General features: G+C 41.4%; 1 protein-coding gene across 1 annotated transcript in view; it reads left to right on the forward strand.

Annotated features, from left to right (window-relative positions):
• Galnt5 (polypeptide N-acetylgalactosaminyltransferase 5) overlaps window positions 1-12,739 on the forward strand; it is a 47,268-nt gene that overhangs the window by 18,743 nt on the left and 15,786 nt on the right. The window contains exons 4-6 of the mRNA XM_028873872.2: window positions 9,815-9,950; window positions 10,479-10,598; window positions 11,317-11,434. Coding sequence (XP_028729705.1) covers window positions 9,815-9,950; window positions 10,479-10,598; window positions 11,317-11,434 — 374 coding nt within the window. The remainder of the gene's footprint in view (window positions 1-9,814; window positions 9,951-10,478; window positions 10,599-11,316; window positions 11,435-12,739) is intronic.

A 12,739-nucleotide genomic window follows, 5' to 3' on the forward strand; every position in this document is an offset into this window, starting at 1 on the left:
TCTTCACAGACACTATGACATCATGACACTAAACACCTGAGTTTTTACTGGGCATTACTGAAAAAAATAGGGACATTCTCTTAAATAAGCATACTTTCATAGTGAAAAACAGCAAATACCTATACATATTCTTTCAGCTTTTCCCATTATTCCCAATATTTTTCAATTCAAATATCTTTTTTAAATTTTATAGACTTTTTATTTTGTCCTTTTAGTCTCCCAGTCTATCCAACCTCACACATTGTGTTGACATAATGTGTAATTTTAAACTTCCAGGCAATATATTTGTACAGTTGTTTAAGTGCCTTACTACCAGGCCAAGGTCACATGATATAGCCCTGAGGAATTAAATCAGACTGGTTGGAGGGGCCACAGCACAACTAAGACTATGACAACTTTATTGAGAGCAATCAGAATTTTTATACCTTTATCAAAAAAGAATATAATGGCAATTGCCAGGGTCAATCCAGTTGTAGTTGCCAGGATACAATGAAGTTTACAAGTCATTCAGGATACACAAAAATTAATGTCTAAGAACAATTGTCCTGTCAAGCCTTCATGCTTCCATGACTACTAAGGAAGCATATGGAGAAACCAAAGTGGCCTGAACACATCACTGTCTGAGGGAGTGTGTCAGTCTCTCAGGAACTGGAAGGCACATTGTGTCCCAGGAGCCATGGACTGAAAAACCTCTCAAGGCAGCTAGGCCAAGCCAATTCTATGGTTCCCTGCACAACTGACCATGTTATGAATTTTCAGTCCCCATGTTACCTGTAGGATAAATGATTTGAGTGTCATCAATACATACAATGTGACTACATTTCTTGTTTCTTCCTATATTGTCAGACTGTCTCACTCTTCATTATACTAAGATATTGACAACTAAATATCCACTTTGAGGGTTGAAAGTAACTTGTGGGTTAATCCTCTGCTTCCAAAGATTAACCTAATTTTACACAGTGATTGAGCATATACTACTGACCCTTGCTAGAATCAGTTATTAGAATGAGAGCTCACAAAACAGCTTTTCTATATTTTCCCTTTTTAAGCCGCCATCTTTATGTAGTAGAGATGCCTCCAAGACCTTGTGTCTTTCCCTCTCCTTCCTTCTCTTCTCCCCTCTCTCTTCTTCTACCCTCTTTCTAACCTTCTCTTCCATCAAATTCTCCTGTGACTCTGTTTCTGTGGAAATTCCATGTGAATATCTGACCACCATTCTTCTTAAGTACTCAAACTGTCCATAATTTGACCACTCTGAGCCAATGTAGACCTGAGATTTTGTAACCAAATCCCTAAATATTCAAAGACTTCAGAATCATTTAATTCTCGGGTCCTCACACCTCTCTTTTCTGAAGCTACCTTTCTTTTCTCCAGTTATTTCTGTGGTTCCAAAGAACACTACACCAATTTCCTTGTCTCTTTTTACTGTTGTGGGGTGACTGGAAGGTGAATCCTTTCTGTCAGCCAGTGTTCTAGAAATGATAAAACATTCAGCATCGATTTTACATCTTTCTATGGAAGAATCTGTGCCCCACAGTAATAGCAGATTTTGTAAATCAGATGTCACTCTATAGCCTCCCATACCCACTGACTTAATCCTTACAGCACCTCTGTGAAACATGTACAGTCATTCTCTCAAGCTGATGAGGGTAATGTATGCATCTGAACCCAGACACCCGAGTCCAGAGTCGGGATTCTCATCTACTACTATTCTTTGTTGCCTGTAGGTGCCACTCCACCTCTGAAAGCCCTGGTATTGCCAGTGCCCACCAGCTTAGACTTAATAAATTCTCATGATGATGCTCACTGAAGTCTTATTCTCTTGTTACTAGACATCCCAAATATTCTTATCATCCCAACAGTTTGCTAAAATAAAACTTAATCTCTTTGTGCATTAGTCAGGATTTTTTACAAGAACAGATCTGGTACTGAACGTATAGTAAAGGCAGATTTATTAGATGGCCTTACACAATACAGTCTGGGTAGTCCAACAATGGCTGATGCACACAGAAGAGGCTGAGGACACAGTAGATGCTCAGTCAGTAAGGCTGAGCATTTCAGTGGTCACAGCCTGTCAATGAAGGCCTGGAGAATTCCTGGAGAATAAATTGCTGTATTGCTGACTTTTCCTGAGAAGATAAAACACAGAATCTACTCACCTCAGATAAGAAGTTCATGAAACATACCATCAAAATCCAATTTAGTAAAACAATGAGTTTTACCAGTTTTACTTATAGGTTTAGGGGTGAGGGTTTACTTAAAGGAGCAGAAATGACTCCAAGACAGCTGCATCGCCAAAGCCCACTCCAGCATGGGTGACAGATCACAAAAGGTAGGAGCTTGGATCACACCGCACAGCCTGAAGGCATCTTAACAGGCTTAGAGTGTCCTTTCAAGGTAGCTCAATTGGTTTGAGCCTTTTCAAGGCAGTTCAGTTGGTCTTTGTCTCTAGACAGTTCTCCTGGCCTCTGCTTCTTCCAGGCAACTGGACATGTCTCAGTCAGTCTCCTCTCAGCAGTTTTCACTATTTGTATACCTTTAGTAATGGGGGGGCACAGTGAATTTGATCAGTTTCAGGAACTTCCTGAAGCTATTTTTACTGTTTAATTCCTGTCTTAAGGAACTTTCCTGCAGTATTTCACCCCCCCTTAGAACAGCCCTGTTATTTTACCTCCCTGAAAACATCCTCTCTTAAGACATCTCCCTTCAAGATAGATGGTTTTAATCTCAGAGGAAACTACTATATAAGACTGGCTGACAGTCCACATTAGAAATCCAAAGAAGCTGAGTTCTGATACTAGCAAAGAAATACAGCAGCTGCAGCAGAGTGGATAAACTTGCTAGCAAGAATGGAAGGGATCAGGCAAAAAGCAAAGCTCCCTTCTTCCATTACTTTTGTCTGGGCTGCTACTAGAAGCTGATGCCCACATTAGGGTCAGTATTCCCACTTCAATTAACTTGTTAAAGAAATTGCCTCACAAGGTACCCAGCAGATGGCTATTTGGATGATTTCTGATCCAGTCATCATCCACAAGGTTAACCATCACATTTTGTAATAAGAATTTTAAGTGAGCAACAAATGCATCACGACAAAATTGTCATTATGGTGGTTGCTAAGTTTTTTAAAATTGGTATTTATTCTTATCTACTAATTATAATATCAAGGATTAAACCCAGGGCCTTGCATATGCTAAGTGCGTTTGTTACCACTGAGCTGTGTGCCCAGTAGTGACTTTACATTTTTTGCCATACATTCATTATGAAATCTTTATGCATCTATATCATTTACATTGATTGTGCTTGTCCCCCATCATCCTCACCTGGCAGACTACATTTGAAAAATTAAATGTCTTTCCAAGCTTAATTTCTTTAGTAAAGTAAATCTGTGAATAACGCAAAAATATGACAGTTAAGAAATAATTTAGGAAACAAGTTATCAGCTGGTATGTGGCTAAAGAACATTCACATGTACAAGCGTTGAGTGCAGATGTGAGCTTGGCACTTTCAAAGCAGAGGAGGAGGTCCTAGGTAGGTGCTGATGAGAACTGACCAGAGAAGAGAATGCTAAGAGGTTCATCTGAAGGAAAAGCAAAAATGGAACTTCTGTACGGTCCTGTGTGCCAGGTAAGAAATGTTAGAAAATCAGTGAAGGTCAGTGACTAGAGAGCTAAATTGTCTGATTTGCATTTTAAAAGCCCAGGATGGCCTCCATATAGAAAATGGATGTCGGAGAGATGAAAGAAGAGAAGTGGAGGGTTCATTTAGGAGGCTATTACAGTTGTCCTGGGCCAGGGAGGAACAAGGCCAGTTGGAGGAACAATCAGACTCATAATTTACACTGGGCATGGACGCTACAGGATACACCGTCAGATAAGACATAATGAGAGGGGGAATCAGAGGAATAAAAAAATAAATATTAAAAAAAATAAAACCCCCTTGAGCTGCAATCAGATGGATATTGGGGCCAGAACTGAAGGGACTATAGTAAGTTCTTACACAGCACACATTGACTTTAAAATGAAAATTAGACATTCATGTGGAGAAAATTAATGAACACACCATGAAAAGTGTGCTTCTTATCAATGAGATTTCCCCCAGCCTGCACAGAGAACAAAGCATGCTAGCAATGGCCTCCCAAATAGCCCAACTATTAGACAGTTCTGTGGGAGGTTGGGCTCTCTTCAGCAGAATTTGGTTAAAAATAATGGCAATTGGTTACAGTTCATTCCATAAAATTCTGTCTTTGAGTTTAGCGAATCCAAATGAAAACATTTAAATTTGTGTCTCACATTCATCAGGACCCCTGAGAACATTGACTCAGTGTTATCATAGTAAATGTTGAACTCTTTTGACAATGGGTTCTGTTAAAGTTTATATCACAATCCAGTTACATATGTAAATTCATATGTAATCACAGAAGAAATTTCATCAAACAGCATGGGCAGTGAAGTCTGTCTTCCTCTCTACATTACTGGACAGTACCATCAAATGACTGACTGCTTCCCTAAGGGTCATAGATCTTGACCTGGAAAACCCCAGCTAGGTGCATCTTAATTGCTCACTACTTACTAGTAAGACATTCTGCTCAAGGAACCTAAAAAGGACAAGTTTGCCATCTCTAATTTTTGAAGGACTACCCCATTGTAAATCATAATACAAACACATTTAAGATAAAATTTTGTAAATGGTATATAAAATCACAGGTCCATTTTAACACTTAAAATAGTTGTGTATGTATATACATGTATACAACCAGCCCTCCTTATGTATAGTGTTGCATCCCTGGATTCAACCAACTGTGGTTTAAAAATATGTGAAAAAAAATCATTTGTACTAAACATATACAGACAGGTTTTTCTTGTCATTTTTCCCCAAATAGTTTAGTCTCATAACTTTTTACATAAGATTAGGTATCACAAGTAATCCAGGGATGGTTTAAAGTGTACAGAAAATACTACACTGTTATATATAAATAAGCACATGAGAACAGTATCATGAGGACGCCTGGAACCAACGCCTTGTGAATACTAAGGGGTGACTGCAATGATTTAACAATGCAAGGGACCTTGGCAGTTTGAAGCCAAGGAGAGGCACAAAGTCACACCATGCAAGAGTTCACAAGAAGGGTTTATTGGGGGAGGGGGTGCCAAGGAAGCCTCCAAGCAGGAGTGGAAGGACCAGAAGAGAAAACAAACTGGGAGAGAAGGCACTTGTTTTTCTCAAGGAGATATAGCACATGAGCGTAGGGAGAGTGCCTGACTAGTGGCCACTGTGGTCACAGTATAGCATCTTGGAGGCTGGTGATAAAGTGTCCTGCTGTCCCCTGGTCCTTCCATGAAGGCAGGCCAGTGTAAATGCCTGAATATTAACAATAACTGCATATATAAAACAGTAAATAATAAGCTAATAAAGTCTTTATCAAATTGCTATAAAGATTCAGAACATTTATTTTCACTCCATGTTCTCATGCCTTGTGGATGACATGGTTTGAGAACAATGCTTTGGGCAGCATGTGGGAGGCCTGTGTCTGTGAGCTTGAAAAGCAGAAAGTTTTGCCACCACCATAGGGTTGGTAGCATCCTAAGGATGAACCCTGGCTTCTGGAAGTAAGCCTGATACCTGCCCTAAGTTCTGTCAAGAATATTCTTCAGCGATTGCCTTTGAACGGGGCTTTCTGGCCTACTGGCTTATCCTCCTCATTCCCCTGTGCATTTTCCAACGCCGTGAACAGTCATAGGTTAGAAACTGCACCCGTCCTGAAGACTCCTCGAAATCCAGAGATGCTTCAGTCAAAAAGCTACGAATTGAGAAAACGAGCTCAGTTTCTGACTGGCCACGCCATCTCTTTCCACAAATGATTTGCCCAATGGGATTCAAAGGAAAATCATGCAGCTGACAGGGATGAGGCTACACAGTCCAAGACACAATGCAATGAAATTCAAACAGACTGTCCTGGCTGGTTTTGTGTGTCAGCTTGACACGGCCAGAGTCTTCAGAGAGGAAGGAGCCTTAGTTGAGGAAATGCTTCCATGAGATCCAGCTGTAAGGCATTTTCTCAACTAGGGATCAATGAGGGAAGGCCCAGCCCATGTGGATGATACCATCCCTGTGCTGGTGGGCCTGGGTTCTATAAGAAAGTAGGGAATCTGTGGCTGATATGTAAAATTAAATTAATTATAAAATAAAAATATTTTAAAAAAGAAAGAAAGCAGGCTGAGCAAGCTATGAGGAGCAAGCCAGTAAGCAGCACTCTACCATAACCTCTGCATCAGCTCCTGCCTCTGGGATCCTGCCCTGTTTGAGTTCCTGTCCTGGCTTCCTTCAGTGATGAACAGCAATGCTGAAGTGTAAGCCGGATAAACCCTTTCCTCCCCAACTTGACATTTGGTCATAGTGTTTCATTTCAGCAATAGAAACCCCAACTAAGACACAGACTTTTTTTTCCCCCTGGAGGTTTAATTAGCTGCTTTTGAAATCTGAAAGGATTATCTACAAAATATCCAGTAGCTAACAGTAGTCCTCTTGCCATTAACAATGCCCACAGTGCCCTTCTCTTTGGCTTTCTTTTTCTTCTGGTCATTCTCCTTCACCCGCTTCAGGAAGCTGTCTCAGCTCTTAAAGAGCTTGATGTGCTCAATTCCCACGTAAATTCTCTTGGCAAGAATCTTGCCCTTGACTTGCACCTGTGTTCAGCTGAAGCGCCAGCCCGCCCCACCCAGAGAAGCACACTTTGTGAGGACTAATGGGAAGGAGCCTGAGCTGCTGGAGCCCATCCATATGAATGAATTCATGGCCTAATGTACAAAAAGAAATAAAAGACATGGACTGTAAAAAATTTAAAAAAAATAACCCATGGTGCCTTCAGAGCTCAGGACCTCTGAGTTTAATGTAGCATGAATCTTAAAAGTTCTTATTAATAAAAATAAACCCAAGGCCAGTTATTGGGGTGAATACTGGAAGATCAGGGAAGCAGAACAAGCCACAGCTTCCTCACCTCACCAATTCCTCAGCTGATCATGTTTCCTTAGACTGGAAGCCTCTGAGTCCTCATCCAGAATGAATCTCAGGTGAACTGCTGCTCGAAAGCCTGAAAGCTTAACCAGCTAAAAGCTTCTGGTTTCTTGACTTCATGCCTTATATACCTTTCTGCTTTCTGCCATCACTCCCTGGGATTAAAGGCTCACTTCTTGGGATTTAAGGCTCACTTCTTGGGATTAAAGGCGTGTGTCACCATGCCTGGCTGTTTCCAATGTGGCCTTGAACTCACAAAGATCCAGACGGATTTCTGCCTCTGGAATGCTAGGATTAAAGGCGTGAGTGCCACCATTTTCTAGCCTCTCTATCTAGTGGATGTTCTGTTCTCTGACCCCAGATAAGTTTATTAGAGTGCACAATATTTTGGGGAACACAATACCACCACAGTTTAATTCACATGAAAAGGTTAAGTCAGTTAGTTGCTCACTGAATGAGGACTTCAAAAGGCCCAAGTAGGATGTCAACATTTCATGGGCAGGCAAGGGACAATTAAATTATTACTAAGAATTAGTCACCAAAGAAAGGTAGGCCATACTGCAGGGCAACTCCCCCATGAGAATCAAGGGTTGTATTCTCAATCATTCCATGACAAGTCACTTAGCAAAATTCTTAACATTGGAATGAGCATTCATAGGCGCAGTTAATGAACTTCAAGTAACATCAAACTCTAGGCCTACTCCAAGGTTTCCTGAAACGCCACCAGCCTGTTTCTGCTGCAGGTTTAAAGCAGGTGTCTGCCATATCACTTAAAAGCCATTAAGTAAAATCAAATGGCAAGCCAGTGGCATGTTCCTCAAGAAACTCTAAGCACAGCAGTCTAGCACTAACTACTTGATGAAGCAGCACTGTCCATGCATGGGACAGAGTGCCGTGGTCATGAAGGAGTTAACGGTATTTGGCCCGCTGAGTGGTTTAAGGTTAGCCATTTTAATTTTACGTTATTTTATTGATGCTGTTGTTAATAAAGCCCATCTCCAAACAATCTAGCAACTAGTACTCAGCCCCAGAAAACAGGAAATTACGCCAGGTTACAACAAAGTTATTCTGAATTTGAGTTTGAGCAATTCACAAAAATAAAAGGCCCATTTGTTAAAAGATTGAGTTTTAGGTGGATCTTAGAAATCTGCCGTAGGGAAAAGCTCAAAGGACGCAAGTTGTTTGTGTGTAACTTCAGGGCGCTCCCCATTTCCTCGTGCCTCTCAGCCTGTCTGCAGCAGCATGGCTGCGCAATTTTCACAGATGATCCCACCACAATTAGAAACTCTACCAGGAGCCAGCTACGTAGAGGGAGCGCCTTGTTTCCTTATCTAACACAATCCTGAGATTTTATTTTAAAACAAAGTATCTGAAAGCGCAGCAATGGCATCTGGGTGTAGGAGAGTCTCCTCATCCCCCAAATAAAGCAGTATAAAATTCCAAAAATATATTTTCGGCAGGTGCTTCTTCCCTCAGGTTCTGGCAACAAATGAATGAGAATATTAATGAGGTAAGATGTGGGCCAGGTGGGGAGTGAATGCAGATTTGGATTCCCATCATGAGCTATGGAATGAGTGGTTTTACAATATTACATGGCACCCTAGGTGAATTACCTTGGGAAGTTACCTGAGTCATTTGCTCCTCTGATCTTTTTCTCTTAAGTAGAAAAGAGAATAAGTCTAGGATTCCGGTTCATAACAGGGAACAGATAAGACAGCCAGGCAGAATACAGGCACTGCATGGTAAGACTTGATGGAACTGTGGCAGGCCTATACTGGAGTGGTCAGGGAAAACACTAATCAGAATAAAGGGAACCTCATCAGAAGACTGGCCGTGGGGCATGTCTGTACAGCATTTTTTTTTTTTTTTTTTGATTAATGATTAATGTGTGTCTTAGTTAGGGTTTCTCTTACAGCAAGGAAACACCATCACACAAAAAGCACGTTAGAAAGGAAAGAGTTTATTTGGCTTATACGCCCAGACCACAGTCCATCACTGGAGGAAATCAGAATAGGAATTCAAGCAAGGCTAGAATTTGGAGGCAGGAGCTGATGTAAAGGCCACAGAGGGGAGCCATTTATGGCCCTACTTCCCAGGACTTCCTCAGCCTGCTTTCTTATAGAACTCAGGACGGCCAGTCCAGAGAAGCACCCCTGACACACAATGGGTTGGGCTGTCCCCCACCAGTAACTAATTAAGAAAATGCCTTACAGTCAGATCTTATGGAGACGGTTCCTCAATTAAAGTTCCCTCCTTTTGGATAACTCTAGTTTGTGTATCAAATTGACATAAGACCAGCCAGCACAGTGTGGGAGGATACATCTCACTGTGAATGGTACCACCCCAGGGCATAGGTCCTGAATTGTACAGGGAAACAAGCTGAGCATGTCAGTAAGGGTGTTCCTCTGTGGTTTCTGCTTCAAGCTTCTGCCATTGAGTTCATGCCTTGGCTTTCATTAATGGTGGCCATGATTGGATCTTTCAAGCCCAATCAACCCCAGGACGCTTCAGTCATGATTTTATCACAGCAGCACAACAGAATAATTCCAGTAGCTTATCAGTTGTTTCTAAACATAAATGGTGCTTACTCCACAGAATCTCTATTCCTAAAATTTCTCCATACTATTACAAAATGAAGTCCTAGGAACCAGGAATTCAGTGAGAAGAGAAGACACCCACATTCAAAGTCATGCTTCTCAAACAGTCCCCAACACTTTCAAGGATGAAGCACATGTATTTGCTGTATCATACTGTATTGTCCAGTGTTTGTGAGTTTTGGTTTGGTTTGTTTTTTTCTCTGCAGGTGATGTGTTGACATTCCTAGACTCTCACGTGGAATGCAATGTGGGCTGGTTGGAGCCACTTCTGGAAAGAGTTTATTTAAATAGAAAGAAAGTGGCCTGTCCGGTAATCGAAGTCATCAACGACAAGGACATGAGGTAACACTACCACATCCTGACATTGGAAAGCAGCAGAGAGTGCTCATCCTCATATGTGCTGTGTTAAAACCTACTTACTCAAATGGGGGAAACACATGAGTGATATCTTGGGATCAGAACCTATCAATTCAGTAGTCTATTTGGCCAGTACACCATTTTTTTTAATCTGTTAATCAATCCAGCTGCTCATTATCAAATTCTTCCCCTTTGATAGTCAGTTGAACTCCCAAATGTTTATTTTTTCTCCGGTTTCTAGTCATACCCTTTTTGGAAGCTCTATACATTCTTCTAAGTTGTCACTTCTTCCTCTAAATTGGCCTCTATTGACTGAAAGATGAGTGTAAGTTGAAAAGAAGCGATCAAGCCAGCTAACCTCCAGAGCAAATTATACCCATAAGATCTTCTGAGAGAACATTAAGAGGTCCATCCCACACCTGAACCAGTCATGAGGCTGTGTTGGCAAAGTCCACAGAGACACAGATAACCTTAGCATTTGAGATTTCATGTGTTTTGTTTGTCCTGACTTAGTTACATGACAGTGGACAACTTCCAAAGAGGTGTCTTCACGTGGCCCATGAACTTTGGCTGGAGGACAATTCCTCCAGATGTTGTTGCAAGAAATGGAATTAAAGAAACCGATGTAATAAGGTAAGTGTGTAAAACTGAAGACTAGACTGTAGTCCCAAGTCCTTTTGTAAAGACAGAAAATAGGATTAAAAAAAGTTATACTCCATCTTCTGAAAACTGGCAAGAATTATAGGTATCAACTAGACATGATGGTACACACCTATAATCTCAGTACTTGCGGGGAAGAAGCAGGAGGGTAGCACGTTTAAGGGTAGCCTGGGCTACGGTAGTAAGCCTGTCTCCCTCCCTCCCTCCTCCCCTCCCTCCCTCCCTCGTCCCCCCCCCCTCTCTCTCTCTCTCTCTATATATATATATATATATATATATATATATATATATGGATGGATAGATAGATAGATAGATAGATGATAGATAGATAGATGACAGATAGATCCTTAGCAAAGCTTTGTGAGAAGTTAGTTTGCTCTCCCTTACCTCCAAATTCAATTTTAAATGTACCCGATTTAGCCCTGACACAGAAGAATACAAAATAACCCTGGGATTTTTGTCAGAACACAACTGACAGATAAGAGTCCTAGCTCCACCCACATCTCTGCACACCCTGATTAAGCTCAGCCCCTGCGAACCAGAAACTTTTCACTAAGCTGTGGGCTCCATCCCAAGACCTCCCTGTACCTACCCAGAAATGCCTCCAATCCCCCACACAAACACAGAGGACCCACTCTAGGAGTTAAGCTGCCATGGGGCAAGAGTGTAACACAATCCTTTCTTTTTGCAGGTGCCCAGTCATGGCAGGTGGATTATTCTCCATTGACAAAAGTTACTTTTATGAACTTGGAACTTATGACCCTGGTCTTGATGTTTGGGGAGGAGAAAATATGGAACTATCATTCAAGGTAGTCACTACTAAGTCTGACTTCCTTCCTTCCTTCCTTCCTTCCTTCCTTCCTTCCTTCCTTCCTTCCTTCCTTCTTTCCTTCCTTCTTTCCTTCCTTCCTTCCTTCCTGTCTGTCTTTCTTTCTTTCTTTCTTTCTTTCTTTCTTTCTTTCTTTCTTTCTTTCTTTCTTTCTTTCTCTCTTTCTTTCTCTCTTTCTCTCTTTCTCTCTTTCTTACAGTTAACAGTTCATCATTCTGGGAGGCAGGGCCGATGGCTCAGTTGCTAAAGAGATTGGCACACAAGCATGAGGACCTGAGTTCGGATCTCATGCAGAAAGCCATGTACAGTGACATGTATCTGTGAGTTCAGCTACTCTTGTTGAATCAATGAGTTCCACCTTCAGTGACAGAAACTGTCTCAAAAGTTAAGGTGGAGAGGAATTGAGGAAGACACCTTCTGTTGACCTCTAACCTCCATATGCATGTAAACATTCATACACAAGCACAAGAACATACGGACACAAACACACACCTGGGTGTTTATGATTCCCAAGTGGCTTCACTTGACCAATACAGCCACATATGTGACTGCGACTGAGAAGAGATTTCACCATGGCCCAGGTTCTATGGATTGACTGCTTCATTTCCCAGACTTAATTTGAAAGAATCAACCACTGTTGTAAAATTGTTGGAACTAATATTTCATAGCAGTGTTTCTATGTCTAATTATGGGGTGGTTACTTTCTTTTTTTTTCTGCACAAAAGCTATGGGATTCATACTTAATACAAATTACTTTGGGATTCATCTGTGACATACAGTGACTTTCTTGGAATCATTCTCTGATACACTGGGAACAGTCAAAATATCTGCAGTGAGGTGATCTTGAGAATACAATTGACAAAGAATCCCTCCAGTGCAGGCCACCAGCAAGTCAGGTGTGTGGCACACTGCAGCATCTTTGGAGCATGCAACGAAGATCAGCATTGACTCATGGCCAAGAAAGCCTTAGCAAGAACAATAGAACACCAATACCAGCTCCCCTATGTGGCTGGCTGTTCTATGTTCACATGGGTATATGTTTGGAGGTCCAAACAAAGAATAGTTTTGAGTTGAGTACCACAAGCCTACAGGTCTCCCAAAGGAGGTGGGGAAATGGACATCCATAACCTCTTCATGATTCAACCCCAACAGGAACATGTGTGATATATTTTATATATTGGCATTCTGTAAAGGGTTCTTCAGAAAAGAGATAAAGAGAAGTTTTACATGGATGGTTAGGAAGGGGAAGCGAAAGGGGTCCAGCTTACACAGACCTAGATAAACC

This window comes from Peromyscus leucopus, chromosome 4, assembly GCF_004664715.2.
Source record: "Peromyscus leucopus breed LL Stock chromosome 4, UCI_PerLeu_2.1, whole genome shotgun sequence".
NCBI classification, from domain to species: domain Eukaryota; kingdom Metazoa; phylum Chordata; class Mammalia; order Rodentia; family Cricetidae; genus Peromyscus; species Peromyscus leucopus.